This window comes from Drosophila kikkawai, chromosome 2R (assembly GCF_030179895.1).
Source record: "Drosophila kikkawai strain 14028-0561.14 chromosome 2R, DkikHiC1v2, whole genome shotgun sequence".
Classification (NCBI taxonomy): Eukaryota; Metazoa; Arthropoda; class Insecta; order Diptera; family Drosophilidae; genus Drosophila; species Drosophila kikkawai.
In genome coordinates this window covers 8,864,194-8,876,683 of record NC_091729.1, presented here as the reverse complement: position 1 = coordinate 8,876,683, position 12,490 = coordinate 8,864,194, and the positions used below count along the sequence as shown (strand labels likewise).

The following is a 12,490-nucleotide window of genomic DNA, read 5'->3' as shown; positions in this document are numbered from 1 at the left end:
TTGCCTGCCTGTTTGCTTATTTGTTTTGATTTTTCATGCTTCGTGTTTTCTCGTTGGCGTTTCGGGCTTTCCCCCAGTTTATTGTTTGTTGCCTTTGTGGGTTGCTGATTTCCAGTTGTCTTAACCTTTGCCTCCGCCTTGGCTAAACAATTTCTGTCAGAATATTATTACACTTTTAAGGTGATTCGAGGCAATGATGAAGATATCACACTTCCGCCAACACGAAGGGAATATCTTGGTCTGGGCAAATAGCTATGGCTGTGAGCGGGAAAAGTTTCTTAAATAAATTTTCCGCTAAGGAAAAAGTTTAATATTTGCACACAGCCAACGTGCCAATCAATCGCTCCGAATTGACCCATTTAACCAATGTCCATTCGATGCAAAGCCATGTCCCTTTGCCCCCAGTCCCTTTAGATGTCTGCTCCACTTGGCAGCCCTGCTCAAATATTAATTCATATCAAGGTTTTGGCATTCATTTTCAATCCATTGCAGCCGCACTCCCGCGAACCTCTTTTCCCTTCGTCCAGTTCCCTTCGTTTGGGATCGTGTAATGAAATTTACAGACTTGTAAGCCGAATTGTGTAATAAATGAACAAGCCACAAATAGAATGAAATGCAGGCAAGAAAACATAGAAAGCTACAAGACAAACTGCATTATCATAGGATATATCCTAGAAGAGTAAAGCTTTAACCTTTCCCTTTGTGACGAGTGTGTTGTTGTTTAGGAGACTACCTATACGATACCGATAGATGATAGGCGATCGACTATTGGACAACGATTACGATTCCGATACCGATACAGAGGAAGAAGAGCAGCGAGAGGACATAGAGGACGCGGTCCAGATTAAAAACATACTCAATAAAGATTACTCCACCACTCGGAAAAGCCATCCCTTCACACGTTCATGCGTTAATTTGCACTGCTATTTAAGGTTACACATCTGGACGATTTCATGAGCTTCTGGCCGGACTACTTTTCCTTTTCGCACCATTTCCAGGAAGTGAAAATTGGTTGCATTCCCTACCCAAGAACCGAGAAAAGCAAAGCGCGGCAATTTCGTGCACAGAGCCCCACGGAAACTGCATTTGAGGCTCGCCCAAATTGACAGTTCCTGACAGCTCTCCGTGGCGCTCAATTGTTTCAATTTGCTTTCCTGATTTCTCTATAATTTATGCAGCTTGATTTCGCTTCTCACTTTTCCAATTGATTTTGTGGCTGTCAAATGAAGTGAATCCGAGTTCAACTTTCCCTCTCCGCTCTTAGCTCCTTGCCGAAAACTGTGTCGAGGACTTTGGAATTTTAAATGGATTAAAAGGTGTTGGCCTTGGGGATCAACCTCAAAAGTCGAACGGTTTTGAAAACTTCATTCAAAATGGAAATATAATATAAATAGAAGTCATATCTTGTAAATATGAAAGTTGTTATAACATTTACAGTTTAAGTTTGATTTACGAAACCTTTTAGATAAGGAATTTCTTTAAGGTATTCAATAACTATGACTACGAACATTGTTTAAGCTAACGTAATCCCCCAGTCAACGATTCATTTTCGATTCCTTTTAAGCACCTTGCACATCTTATATTCCCTTACTCTTATCTTTATTGAGATTAAAGAACTCGACAGCCTTAATTGCCTTGGCTCTTGACGTTCGACAATCATTTGGCATTTCGCTTCGCTGCTGGCTGCACATTCCTCATTTCGAATCGAGTCAAATATGATAAATGATATGCGAAAGGAGGGAAATTTATTGCCACTTCGATGGCCGGTGCTGGTGAATTTTCAATGCAGAGCGGCTTATCGGCAAAGATGAACAGCGGAAAATAAGCCAAACAGGGAGAGGGACTCTATCGGAATTTTAATCCGTATGAAGGCTTCAGAGGCAGCAGGATGTTCAACCCACTGCAGCTACTCCCAAGGCGGGGCACCTGTACGCGAGTATTCCATTAAGTGCTCAAACCCCGCCCAATCCTCGACATAATAACTTTCCAAGGGAAAAGTGCACTCAGTCACGTACAAAAAGGAAAAGAGTAAAATAATTGATAATATATAAATAAATAAAATCCAATAAATAATTTTTAAATACTTTTAACTCCTAGATAGGAAAACTTGATACTTAATTTCCAGGCATCAGGTTCATAGCTTCCTTCAGCTGAACAGTTAGGGTACTGAAGGACCCATTTCGCCACAGATAATTGGCTTATTCGTCCACTCTTCGTCTCGCTTTGTACTCTCAGCCGCGTTCTGGTTGCTATAATGCAATAATCCTTGAATGTCGGACGCACGAACGAGTTGATAACAATTTCAATTTTTATGACAAGTCAACTTGGCCAGCCATCCGACGGCAAGCAGCCAGTTATCCGGCAACAACGCAAGGGCCAAGCGAAACGAACTCAATCGTGCCGATGGCGAGCAATAATAATAATAAGAGCAACAATAATAACATGGCCGATTGCACCAGCACCCTTCTCGGATCCCGCTCCGTTTCGCCCCGTCACGTATATGTGCAGTCCGCACTCGGAGCCATATGATTTATTGGCATGCAACACGGCGTCCTCGCCCGGAAATGTGTGTGCAGTCAGCCATTTTGATGCGAGAAAGGCGCGGCGGGGGCGGAAGAGCCGCTTTATTACGACTGTTGCCGCCGGGTAAGCTGAGATATCACTCAGCTCGCCTTTTGCACACGACTGTCAACGAATTTGCATCTGCATCCATCTGAAAAGCCAGAGAGGGGGGCGGTTCTCGGAAATTAAATGAAGATGAAGACTCTACAAAGGAATGTGGTACTTAAAGCTTTTTAATAACAAGATTTTTGGCAACAATACCAAGTTGAGAGCGTTAAAATATTAAAATAATAAATCTAGAAACTTTGGATCCAACAACTATAGATATTTATTATGTATACAACTGCCTGAATGCATGTTCAGATTTTAATTTTGTATATAAATTATAAATTTGTTTCAATACAACCGCAACTAACCCATACAGGGACATCGATTATTCAATCACTTTTTGTTAATTTTTGTTTCCAGCAATTACCAATGGAATGCACTCAGCTCTGATTTGCTTAAACTTTCGTTGTCAGCAGCAATTAAAACAACACCGCCTACGTCACGTTTTTCCAACTCCTGTGCACTAAAAAATTCATTGAAAACCCTGGAGTTTTCCACAGCGGGAAACAAAAACAGGAAAGCGTAAAACAAAAACAGTCGGCAGACCGCAAATGGAATTTTTTTACAAGCCCGGCAACGGGATTGGAATAGGGACTGCGATTCGTTCTGGGGCTGCGGAAATGAAGTGAAAAAGTAAAAATGGCATGCAGCCCGAAAAGCGCCACCAAAAGTCTGGCAAGTCAGTCAGTTTCAGGAGCTACTATTTCAGGTCCGTGTCCCCGTCCTTATCCGTTTGCGCATACGTGTCCCGGACTCAAATTCGCTCCCATTCGTTCATTGTTGGCATGCCGAAATTTTAATAGCACACCCAAATAAATAAACACAGCCTCACACTGCCAGTGGAAATTGTTGCAACTGCAAAGGCAGAAAGGAAACACAAACTAAATGCAGTCATGTGCTTCCGGTAATGAAAACTTGGTAACTTCTCTCTCTGTTTTTGTTAGGCCAGCCCAAGGGTAACAAAGGAGTCACACTGTACAAAGCATCGAAGGAGTTATATTCTTTTAAACTGTTAAAAAGGGGATGATAACGAGACTTAATACCATATCATATATATCAATATGTTATATATATATATATATTTTTATGGTAAATAAGGTAAAATAGCATTGACAAGCCTTTGAATCATTATTTATATTTCAAGTTTTACTTTTCCAACTTAAAAAAACTGTTAACCCACCAAATATACCCATTAAGAACCTAGTTGATTGGTCTGAGAAAACTATAAAAACGCTAGCAAAATACCTCTAGTGTTCTTCATTTTACTTTGCTTAAGTAAATAGGAAAAACTCCTTTTAAACGTGAAATGGCAAGCATTCAGCTAATAAACCTTTCAGTGAGCTTAGCTACACTTTTTCCACGCCATGTTATGACTCTGCCAATGGTCAGAATTACAATTACAATGAAGCAAGGGTTTCGCTGAGGAAACAGTGAGGTTTCGGAGGAGGGGACATGCATTCCGGATGAGTTCTGTATGGGAGTTTGGCAGAAAAAAAAAGAAAAGAAAAATCTTATTCGTGTGCGGAGGACAATGCGCTTATTGAAATATTTATAGAAAAGAGTAAACTTGCCGGGGTCTTTGAAATGATTTGATTTCCAGGGAAATTAATGTGCAGTGAATAGAAATGTAACAATGGCTAAAACTGAAAATAAACCAAGTAAAGGCAAGTAAATGAACCAACTCTCATTTTTGGCTAAAAATCTGCTAAGCAGATGATTAGTAAATTCATTTCAAAACCAACCCTGTTTAGCAGTTTTTTATTAACAAAAATCTACAGATTGAGTTGACTGCTTAACTTAACCTCCAAGTAAACCGCTGTGATCCAAGGATCAGAGCTAGATTATCCCAGGCTTAAATATTTAATTTGCTTTGCCAAGGAACATGCTTACATCTCATCCCGAGACTTCATTTGACATAAGTATCATTCATGTAAGTAAATAATTTGCCACTTTTATGTTCATTACTCGAGAAAACATTTTAGGAAAACGAAAAAATCACTGAAAACCCTCGAGCTGGCAAAAATGGAAACCAATTTATTCTGCGGAACTAAATTGAAATAATTTTGGCAGCTGAAATATGTACGAAAATATTTTAATACCACAGACACACACACACACACACAGTCGATGTGGCAGAGTCCTTGCAATAGAGCTGGGAATCCCATACTTGCCTGCGAATAAAAACAAGTTGGTAAGTGTGCAGATATCCCTGCTCCTGCTCCTGCTCCTGCTCCCAACCATCTGCAATGCTTCTGGCAAATGTGTTGGCCGTCCTTTCTGCCTCGTCCTGCGTGCCTTGGCTGGCATTGGGCCAAGGCTTGGTCATTTCTTCTTCCTTTTTATTGCATTGCCCAAAAAGGAAAATGCAGCTAAAGCGTCGGGAAGGCAAACAAACAAGCGGCAGACAAGGAGTACATATTAAATTTGTCATTTTAGCGCAAGGACCGACTTTTTATCTGCGAAGACCTAGAAGTCAAAGTTCCTCCGCCGCTCGGCATTGTTGTTCTAGGATAAATTTAAAACCACATCTCGGCTGGAAAATCAATTTGAATTGCTTTTATTTGGTAAGAGAAAGGCAGAGGAAACTTACATGTCCGTTTGTTGCTCTTCTGTCATACAAAATGATTATAATAGTCTGCAATTACCAGCTAGCTTTAAGTTATTTAAGCTTAAAACATAATATGTTGTCTATAATCAATTGATGTGTGCTTAGATACTTATACTGATTTAGGTAATTTTGTACTTAGCCTGAAAGTTCACAATATTATCCTGATTGTGTTATTGTATTTATTGCCTTACAATTCATTTTAAGTGCAATCTTCCCAGCTACGCCATTACCTCTTCATTTAAGCCGAATCAGGTCAGCCGCAACTCAAATATGTGATGGCATTGCTGCGGAAGTGCACTCTCGCACAGGTGTTAAGCTCTCACATCCGCCGGCCTGGGCCCTTAAACATATCAAAATCAATTTGCCATCCAACAACCTCCGAATAAGTAAAAGCGGCAACAATTGCGGAAGGGAGCAAACTGAATGGTCATAATGGTGTTACCTGGTTTCATCGTGTATTTGCCATGTCCACTGCATTGCTTTTTGTGGCTATTGTGTTCTGGTTATCTCTTTATTTGAAACTCCTTCCACATGCAGGGAGGACTCGCTCGACATGTTGTTTATGCCGTCGAGTCCTGCAAACAGGATAATGTAAAGGTTAAAATGCAGGCGAAAACCAAATACATAAATAAAGCAAACTGGGCGTTGCCCAAGCAAAGATATTTCAATTGTGTGAATTGTACATTTCAATTAAAATATTCATAGCTGCAGCCAACCGAAATGATATCAATATAAAATGCACATACACAATAAGAATTTTAAAGTTACATTTAAAGAACACTTCTTTATTACACTTTATAATGTTATTAAAAAATATATATTATATATTACAAATATACCAATTCGTTCTTATAAAATCCACTTAAGCAGTTCAGAACCAAATTGTTTTTAATTAAATTGAAAAAATATTATTTTCCGTGTGCTTTTGGTTGAACAGGATTTTGCGCCATTTCCATTCCAGCTGTGCTTGCATTCATTAGTAATATTTACATTTCTCTTATAGATTTAGCATATTATGTGTTGCTATGAATTCATAAGCAAGAGTGTCACTGCAGTAAAATCTGACATCCGACAAGTGCAGTAAAACTAAATTAAGGAAAAATGATTCCGGCCCATAACTTGTTATATGTATTAGCTGTAGAAATACCTCATGCTCACAACATTTTAAAATAATCTCAATTTGTACGTACTTAAAAGCTTTACTAAACCTTGCGACTATATACTGAAAGATTAACTAATAATAAATTACTTTGCTCAGCGTCAGAGATTCCTCATCATTACCTTGAGAGCCTCTTGTAAAAATATAATTCTTTGGCAAGGCTTTAATCCTCAGGAAAAATACAAAAACTTTGTGATTTCGAGATGGAACTTAAGCACAGGAGCTTTGGTTATTTAGTTGATGAAACTTCGTATTTCCTGTGACTAAGCTCATAATAATGCAGATCTCTGAATAGATTTAGTCGCAACCAAAATAGAACTTCTCAAAATTGCTTCTCACAACGTTTTCAGCATCTAGTAGATGCATTTTGCAAGTTTGTGAAACAGTAGGCAAGCTTTTCCTTCTACTTTGACTAAAAGGTGAGCAAATATTTTCCGTGGACAAACGGCGACCAGTTGATCAACAGATTACCTATCTTGACGGGCTGTCGGCTGAAACTACAGGCTGCTGCAATAAGATAAGGGCTCTGGTTACAGAAGCCCCAGATCTGTTTTGTTAGTCTACGCCCAAGTGTTCCACGGGATGTATCGGCTGCTAGTTAGTCTCCTGCTGCTGTTCAGGGTCGAGTGCTTGCAGCTGAGCAACTGCAACCACACCGAGGTGACCCTGCTCCGGGACACGGAGCTCTTGACTACGCTTACGCTGAGGAACTGCAGCCTGTCGCACCTGGAGAATGCCTTCTTCGTGCGTTTTGGACATCTTCTTCAGATGGAGTTGCAATATAGCGGACTTAATGATCTTGAGGACTTTTCTCTGAATGGACTGGCCAGACTCCAGTCCCTTTCCCTCAGCCACAACAATCTTAGCACCCTTAGGTCCTGGTCCAGTGAGCCCTTAGGTGCTCTCACCTCTTTGGACCTGAGTTACAACGCATTCAGGCGACTGAGGTCCCAAGGTTTCGCGCTGTTTCCCCAGCTGCAGCTGCTTGACCTGAGCTCCAATCAGATCAGTGAAATCGATGAGGAGACCTTTCACGGGCTGTCCCACTTGAAGCATCTGCATCTGAATGGAAATTTACTGCAGCGCATCGACGGCAGCTCCTTTCAGGGTCTGCACCGCCTCGCAAGTCTGTCCCTTCAGCATAACCTAATAGAGCGCATAGAACTGGACTCGTTCGAGACTAATACACACCTTCGGAGTCTTCGCCTGGATCAGAATCTTCTTACTAGCCTTCCATTTCTTAGCCAGCGGGGACTGGCGCGTCTGGTTCACCTGAATCTGTCAAATAACCAAGTGAAGAGCTTGGAACCACTGGGATTTTCCAAGAACTTTGAGCTCCAGAGCCTGGACTTGAGCTACAATAAATTGATAAATCTTACAAAGGAAGCCTTATCGGGCCTGGACTCATTGGAGGTGAGATTGCCAATTGTAATAATAAGAAAGGGTTAAAAATTCTCTTACTTGTTTTATCTATTACCTCTTGTAAGTATGAAATATTTTCAAATTTTTTTAAGTTTTCCAATTTTTAGTTATGTTTAGGACTTCCAATTCTTCAAAACTAATAATGAATGGAGTTGGAAATAGTCCCTTAAGATGATACAATATTTAACCTTTTTTAATCTGCACAACAGCGTCTCAACATCAGCCATAACTCTGTAGAATCTGTACATACAGACAGTCTGGAGACGCTCGTCAGTCTTCTGCAAATAGACGTGAGCTACAATCAACTGAGTACGCTCCCAGAGACATTTTTCAATGCCAACACCCAGCTGGAGGAGATTATGTTTGGTCACAACCTAATCGGACAGCTGCCGCCACTCGCATTGGCGCACCAAAGTCACTTGCGGCTCATTCAGTTCACCGGTAACGCACTTACCGATGTGGACTTCCTGCAGCGACTGCCTGCATCTCTGAATCGCCTCTCCCTCCATGTCGATCTCAGCTCGAATCGCTTAAGATCCATCGATCTGGCCAGTCTGCGCCAGTTCCGGTACCTGAATTTGGCGGACAACAGTTTCAACTGTGGCTGGTTGATCGAAAACTTGGTGCGGGAGCTGCCCACCTCCGTGAACTTTGCTCGTCCCTGGTCAGTGCTGAATGGTTGGAACGACGACTTCAAGAACATCAAGGGCGTGGACTGCACCGAAGGAGACACCAATCGTTCCATTATATTGCTGAATGCCGCAGAGGTTTCGCAGTACAAGACTAGCAAGTGCGAGTGCGCGGTAAGTATCGCTGAAAAGCCTGGAAAATAGGGGTAATCGATGGACTTTCGCTTGCAGCAAACCTATGACGAGGCGAACCCCTCACCGCCCCCTCTTACCTGGCCCAAGATACCCACGGACCGATTCGACTCGCGATCGGTGATCATCTGGATGCTGGCGGCCATTGCCTTGGCGTTTGCCGGATTACGTTGGTTGCGACGGTTCGTCGACCGAAATGAAGGCAGAAAGGGCGGGATGAAGGCGCTTAATAATATGGTTTGTTAAGGCCTTAAATATCTGTACGTTCTTCGGGCCATTTCCTAGTACTTTAACATATCTTGCAAAGAAAAGTTTACTTTAGAGATAGAAAAATCGAGTTTTAAGGCCTAATAGAGAATTTTAAAATGGCATCTAATATTTTGTTTGTCTTTTTGAGTTTTCAGAGCGCTTTGGAATCAAAAACCAAATACAAAACACAACTTATTTTACAAAATACTTATCTTCAAGATACTAAATATTCAATTAAATTACTGTCTAATATTATGGCTTTTATACAAGCAGCTTGTAGTGACTTCTAAAAGTGTAAATACAAAGCGATATTTTTATTTTGAACTGTAAAATAATATTTTTAGATTAATACTTGAACATACTACAAAAATATATGTTTAAAAATTATTTTACTTGAATAGCTTGACTTTCTTCTTTATCAAGAAAAACCTTGTTTATTTCAGTACGTCGACAAAGGTGAATGGCAGCCACAAAGAAACAATAATGAGATCCATAGTCCCCCCTGAAAATACGACAATATATTTCAAAAATAACCAATTTATTCATATATACTTAATAATTATTTTGGTGATTTATAAATACATAATAAAAATAAGTCTAACGTGTAGAAAAATTTAAAAATAACATAAAAACCTAAAAGAACAATTTACAAAAGAGAATATTACTTGTACAGAAGGTCTATGACCTTGGCATATTTGTCGTGAACAATGCTCCGCCGGATCTTGAGCGTCGGACCCAATTCTCCAGTGGCCAGGGAGAATTCGTGGGGAATGAGGGCAAATTTCTGAACCCGCTGCGCGTTGGAGATGGCATTCTTGTTTGCTCGCTTTATACCCTCTTCGAGGGCTTCAAGGAGCTTGGGTTCGGCAATGATGTCCAGGGCAGCAGACACAGCTGCTGCGTCGTTGGGAAGCCGAAGGTCCGACGGAATGTTTAGAAGACTAGAAAGACTGGTCTCGTGGATGTCCAAATCGCGGAGCCACTCGACGGTCTCCTCACGCAATGCATCCAATGGAATCCCCGTTGTGGCATCGGATTTCGTCTTCAGGGACAGCAACACTGTCAGATACTTGCGATGGTCGCCGACTAGCAGGACATTGCTCACGCAGGGCAGCTCCTTCTTTATTAGATCCTCGATCTGCACCGGGGGAATGTTCTCCCCGCCGGCGGTGATGATGAGCTCCTTGAGCCGACCAGAGATCACGAGGTTTCCTTTGGGATCGATGTACCCCAAGTCGCCGGAGTGCAGCCAACCATCCTCCTTGATGACCTCTTCGGTCTTCTCCCGCAGTCCCAGGTAACCCATGAAAATAGTTCGTCCCCGCATCAGAATCTCCCCCTGGCCACTCCCATCCGAGTCCTGGACTTTTATAGTCAGTCCCTTCATCGTAGGACCCGCACTGTGCAAATTGCTCATTTGATTACCGACATTCATAGAGACAATACCTCCGCTCTCCGACATCCCATAGCACTCGCCCAGAGGCATATCGAGGCTCAGGAAAAACTGCTTCACCTCAACGGAAACGGGAGCCGAGCCCGTCAAGATATAGCGACAGTGGTCCAAGCCAATAATCTCACGAATTCGTTTTACAAGGCGAGACGCCAGCCAATACTTAACACTTTCAGACATTGAGGGGGTTTTTCTAAGGAAAAATGAGTTCAATATAAAGTCGTTAATGCATTGTTTTTAAAATCTAAGCACTTATAAGGTCAAGACAAAAATTTTAGAATCACAACATTTAAAGTACTTAAATTAGACCAACAAAGGTCTCTTAAAGATTTACATCAAAAAGATTAACTCGTATAAAACAACAATGAAAAGTTACTATTTGACCTAGGAGTAATAAAAACATGGGCAAGTTTTTATGGGATTTCTAAGCCATATGAGCAGATCAAACCTACACATTTTTTGTGTTTATTATGAACCTTATACAAAAAAGTGGCATTACCCTGACCTTACCCACTTTTTTAATGTTTGAAGGTTAAGCCTTTTCCAACTCACCCCTCAATCAATGTAGTCCTATATTCAGCAACCGAAGCTCGAGCCAGGGCCAGTAGCAGCCTGGAGAGGGGATTAGCTTTCGCCTCTGCAGCCACCAGTCGTTCCTGCATCTTCTCAAAGACTCGGGGCACTCCGAATATCGCCGTGGGCCTCGCCTTTCGGAAGGTCTTTATCAAGGTCCCCTTAAGGGCGTCCTTATCAGCAAATGTCACGCATCCGGCACAGATTAGACCAAACATCAAATCAGTAATCTGGGCAGCCACATGGCTCAGAGGCAAATAGGACACAAGACGCTCCGATCCGATTATCATATTCTCCAGGAAAGCTTTTGCGGACTTGCCTTCAAAGATAATATTGTCGTGGCTGAGCATCACAGCCTTCGGAAAGCCCACAGTGCCCGAAGTGAATATCAGCATGGCGCACTCGTTGGCATACACTCGACCTTCACGGGCCTTTAGCTCCTCCTTGAGCTCTTTGGAAAAGGTCCTTTCCTGCAGATTCTGCCAACTGAAGTAGCCTGGCTCCTGGTCAACAAAGTTCCCGAAAGGTCCGTGTAGCTGGATCACTGCCTTCAGTCGTGGCAAACGCTTCTTGATAGCTCTCAGCTTGGCCATTTGCTGGGCATCATCCACCACACATACGGTGGACTCTCCGGTGGCCAGGACGTGATATACGGCCTCTGCCGAGTTGCTGGGATAGATTCCTGCCACAACAGCACCAGCTCTCAAAGCGCCCAATTCAGCAAAGAACCACTCCGGACAATTGAAAGCAAGAATGCCCAACGAACTCCGCTCCTCGAGGCCCACGCTCAGGAGCATAAGGGCAGCCTGCTCCACCTGCTTCTGATACCCGCGGTAGTTCAAAGTTGTCCAGCCATCGACTCCGGCTCCTGGGGTTTCCCACTCCAAGGCGGGCAGTTCCGGATACTTTTCACACACCTCCGCGAAGAATTGGGGTATGGTGTGAGGGACGACTCCCTGCGAGAAGGATCCCGGCTCGTCCAGGCGCAGCTTGACAGCCTCGTGAAGAGAGGTGCTGGTGTAGCGTGTTGCTGGCTTAAGTTCGTTCATGCTGAAGGCGTTCGCGACTAATAAACCCGGTAAGATCCAAAGCACAGGTATTTATGTCAACCGCGAAACCCCTTTTCGAAACTCAACTAACTCTAGTAAATGAGAGCTAGACGGAGGTAAAAACTTTATTGAATAATAACTCTCTTGTTTATCATCTAATTAGATATACATTTCCAGAGAACGTCAGCGCATATTTACCAAGTAATTACATTTTTACCGGGTATATCATAGTCCAGCACCATTGCCTGAAGCTTTCTTACTTTTATTATACCCTTACAGGTAATTATAATTTAAAATGATTTCTGATTCTACTAATTAGATAAATTCTTCTATATCCAGTCCGTCCGTCTTTTCGTTCGTCTGTCCGTTTGTCTTTGTTTTTTTTTTTTTTGAGCAATAAAATACGGTTTTTGTTCGTTTTTAAAATATTGTTTTACATACCTTATACCGTGTTTTGGGGTCACGAGGTTAGCATAACCCCTTGCTTAG

General features: G+C 42.0%; 2 protein-coding genes across 2 annotated transcripts; one reads left to right on the top strand and one right to left on the bottom strand.

Moving 5' to 3' along the window:
- Nucleotides 1–7,003: 7,003 nt before the first annotated feature.
- On the top strand, nucleotides 7,004–9,453 carry LOC108075314 (insulin-like growth factor-binding protein complex acid labile subunit). Its single transcript, XM_017167722.3, has 4 exons — nucleotides 7,004–7,850; nucleotides 8,069–8,662; nucleotides 8,720–8,917; nucleotides 9,373–9,453. Exons 1-4 carry the CDS (start codon nucleotides 7,020–7,022, stop codon nucleotides 9,433–9,435), a joined length of 1,686 nt encoding a protein of 561 aa, XP_017023211.1. The 5' UTR covers nucleotides 7,004–7,019; the 3' UTR covers nucleotides 9,436–9,453.
- Nucleotides 9,454–9,590: 137 nt separating this feature from the next.
- Nucleotides 9,591–12,001, bottom strand: LOC108075380 (long-chain-fatty-acid--CoA ligase heimdall-like). The gene is made up of 2 exons (XM_017167794.1): nucleotides 10,932–12,001; nucleotides 9,591–10,572 (listed from the first exon to the last, which is right to left on the bottom strand). Exons 1-2 carry the CDS (start codon nucleotides 11,999–12,001, stop codon nucleotides 9,591–9,593), a joined length of 2,052 nt encoding a protein of 683 aa, XP_017023283.1.
- Nucleotides 12,002–12,490: the final 489 nt, after the last annotated feature.

Excerpts from the sequence above, each read along its gene's own strand:
- LOC108075314 (XM_017167722.3), top strand. The coding sequence starts at position 7,020 with ATGTATCGGCTGCTAGTTAGTCTCCTGCTGCTGTTCAGGGTCGAGTGC. Across the intron at positions 7,851-8,068 it reads CGGGCCTGGACTCATTGGAG|CGTCTCAACATCAGCCATAA; the intron begins GTGAGATTGCCA and ends TCTGCACAACAG. Across the intron at positions 8,663-8,719 it reads CTAGCAAGTGCGAGTGCGCG|CAAACCTATGACGAGGCGAA; the intron begins GTAAGTATCGCT and ends TTTCGCTTGCAG.
- LOC108075380 (XM_017167794.1), bottom strand. The coding sequence starts at position 12,001 with ATGAACGAACTTAAGCCAGCAACACGCTACACCAGCACCTCTCTTCAC. Across the intron at positions 10,573-10,931 it reads AGGACTACATTGATTGAGGG|AAAAACCCCCTCAATGTCTG; the intron begins GTGAGTTGGAAA and ends ATTTTTCCTTAG.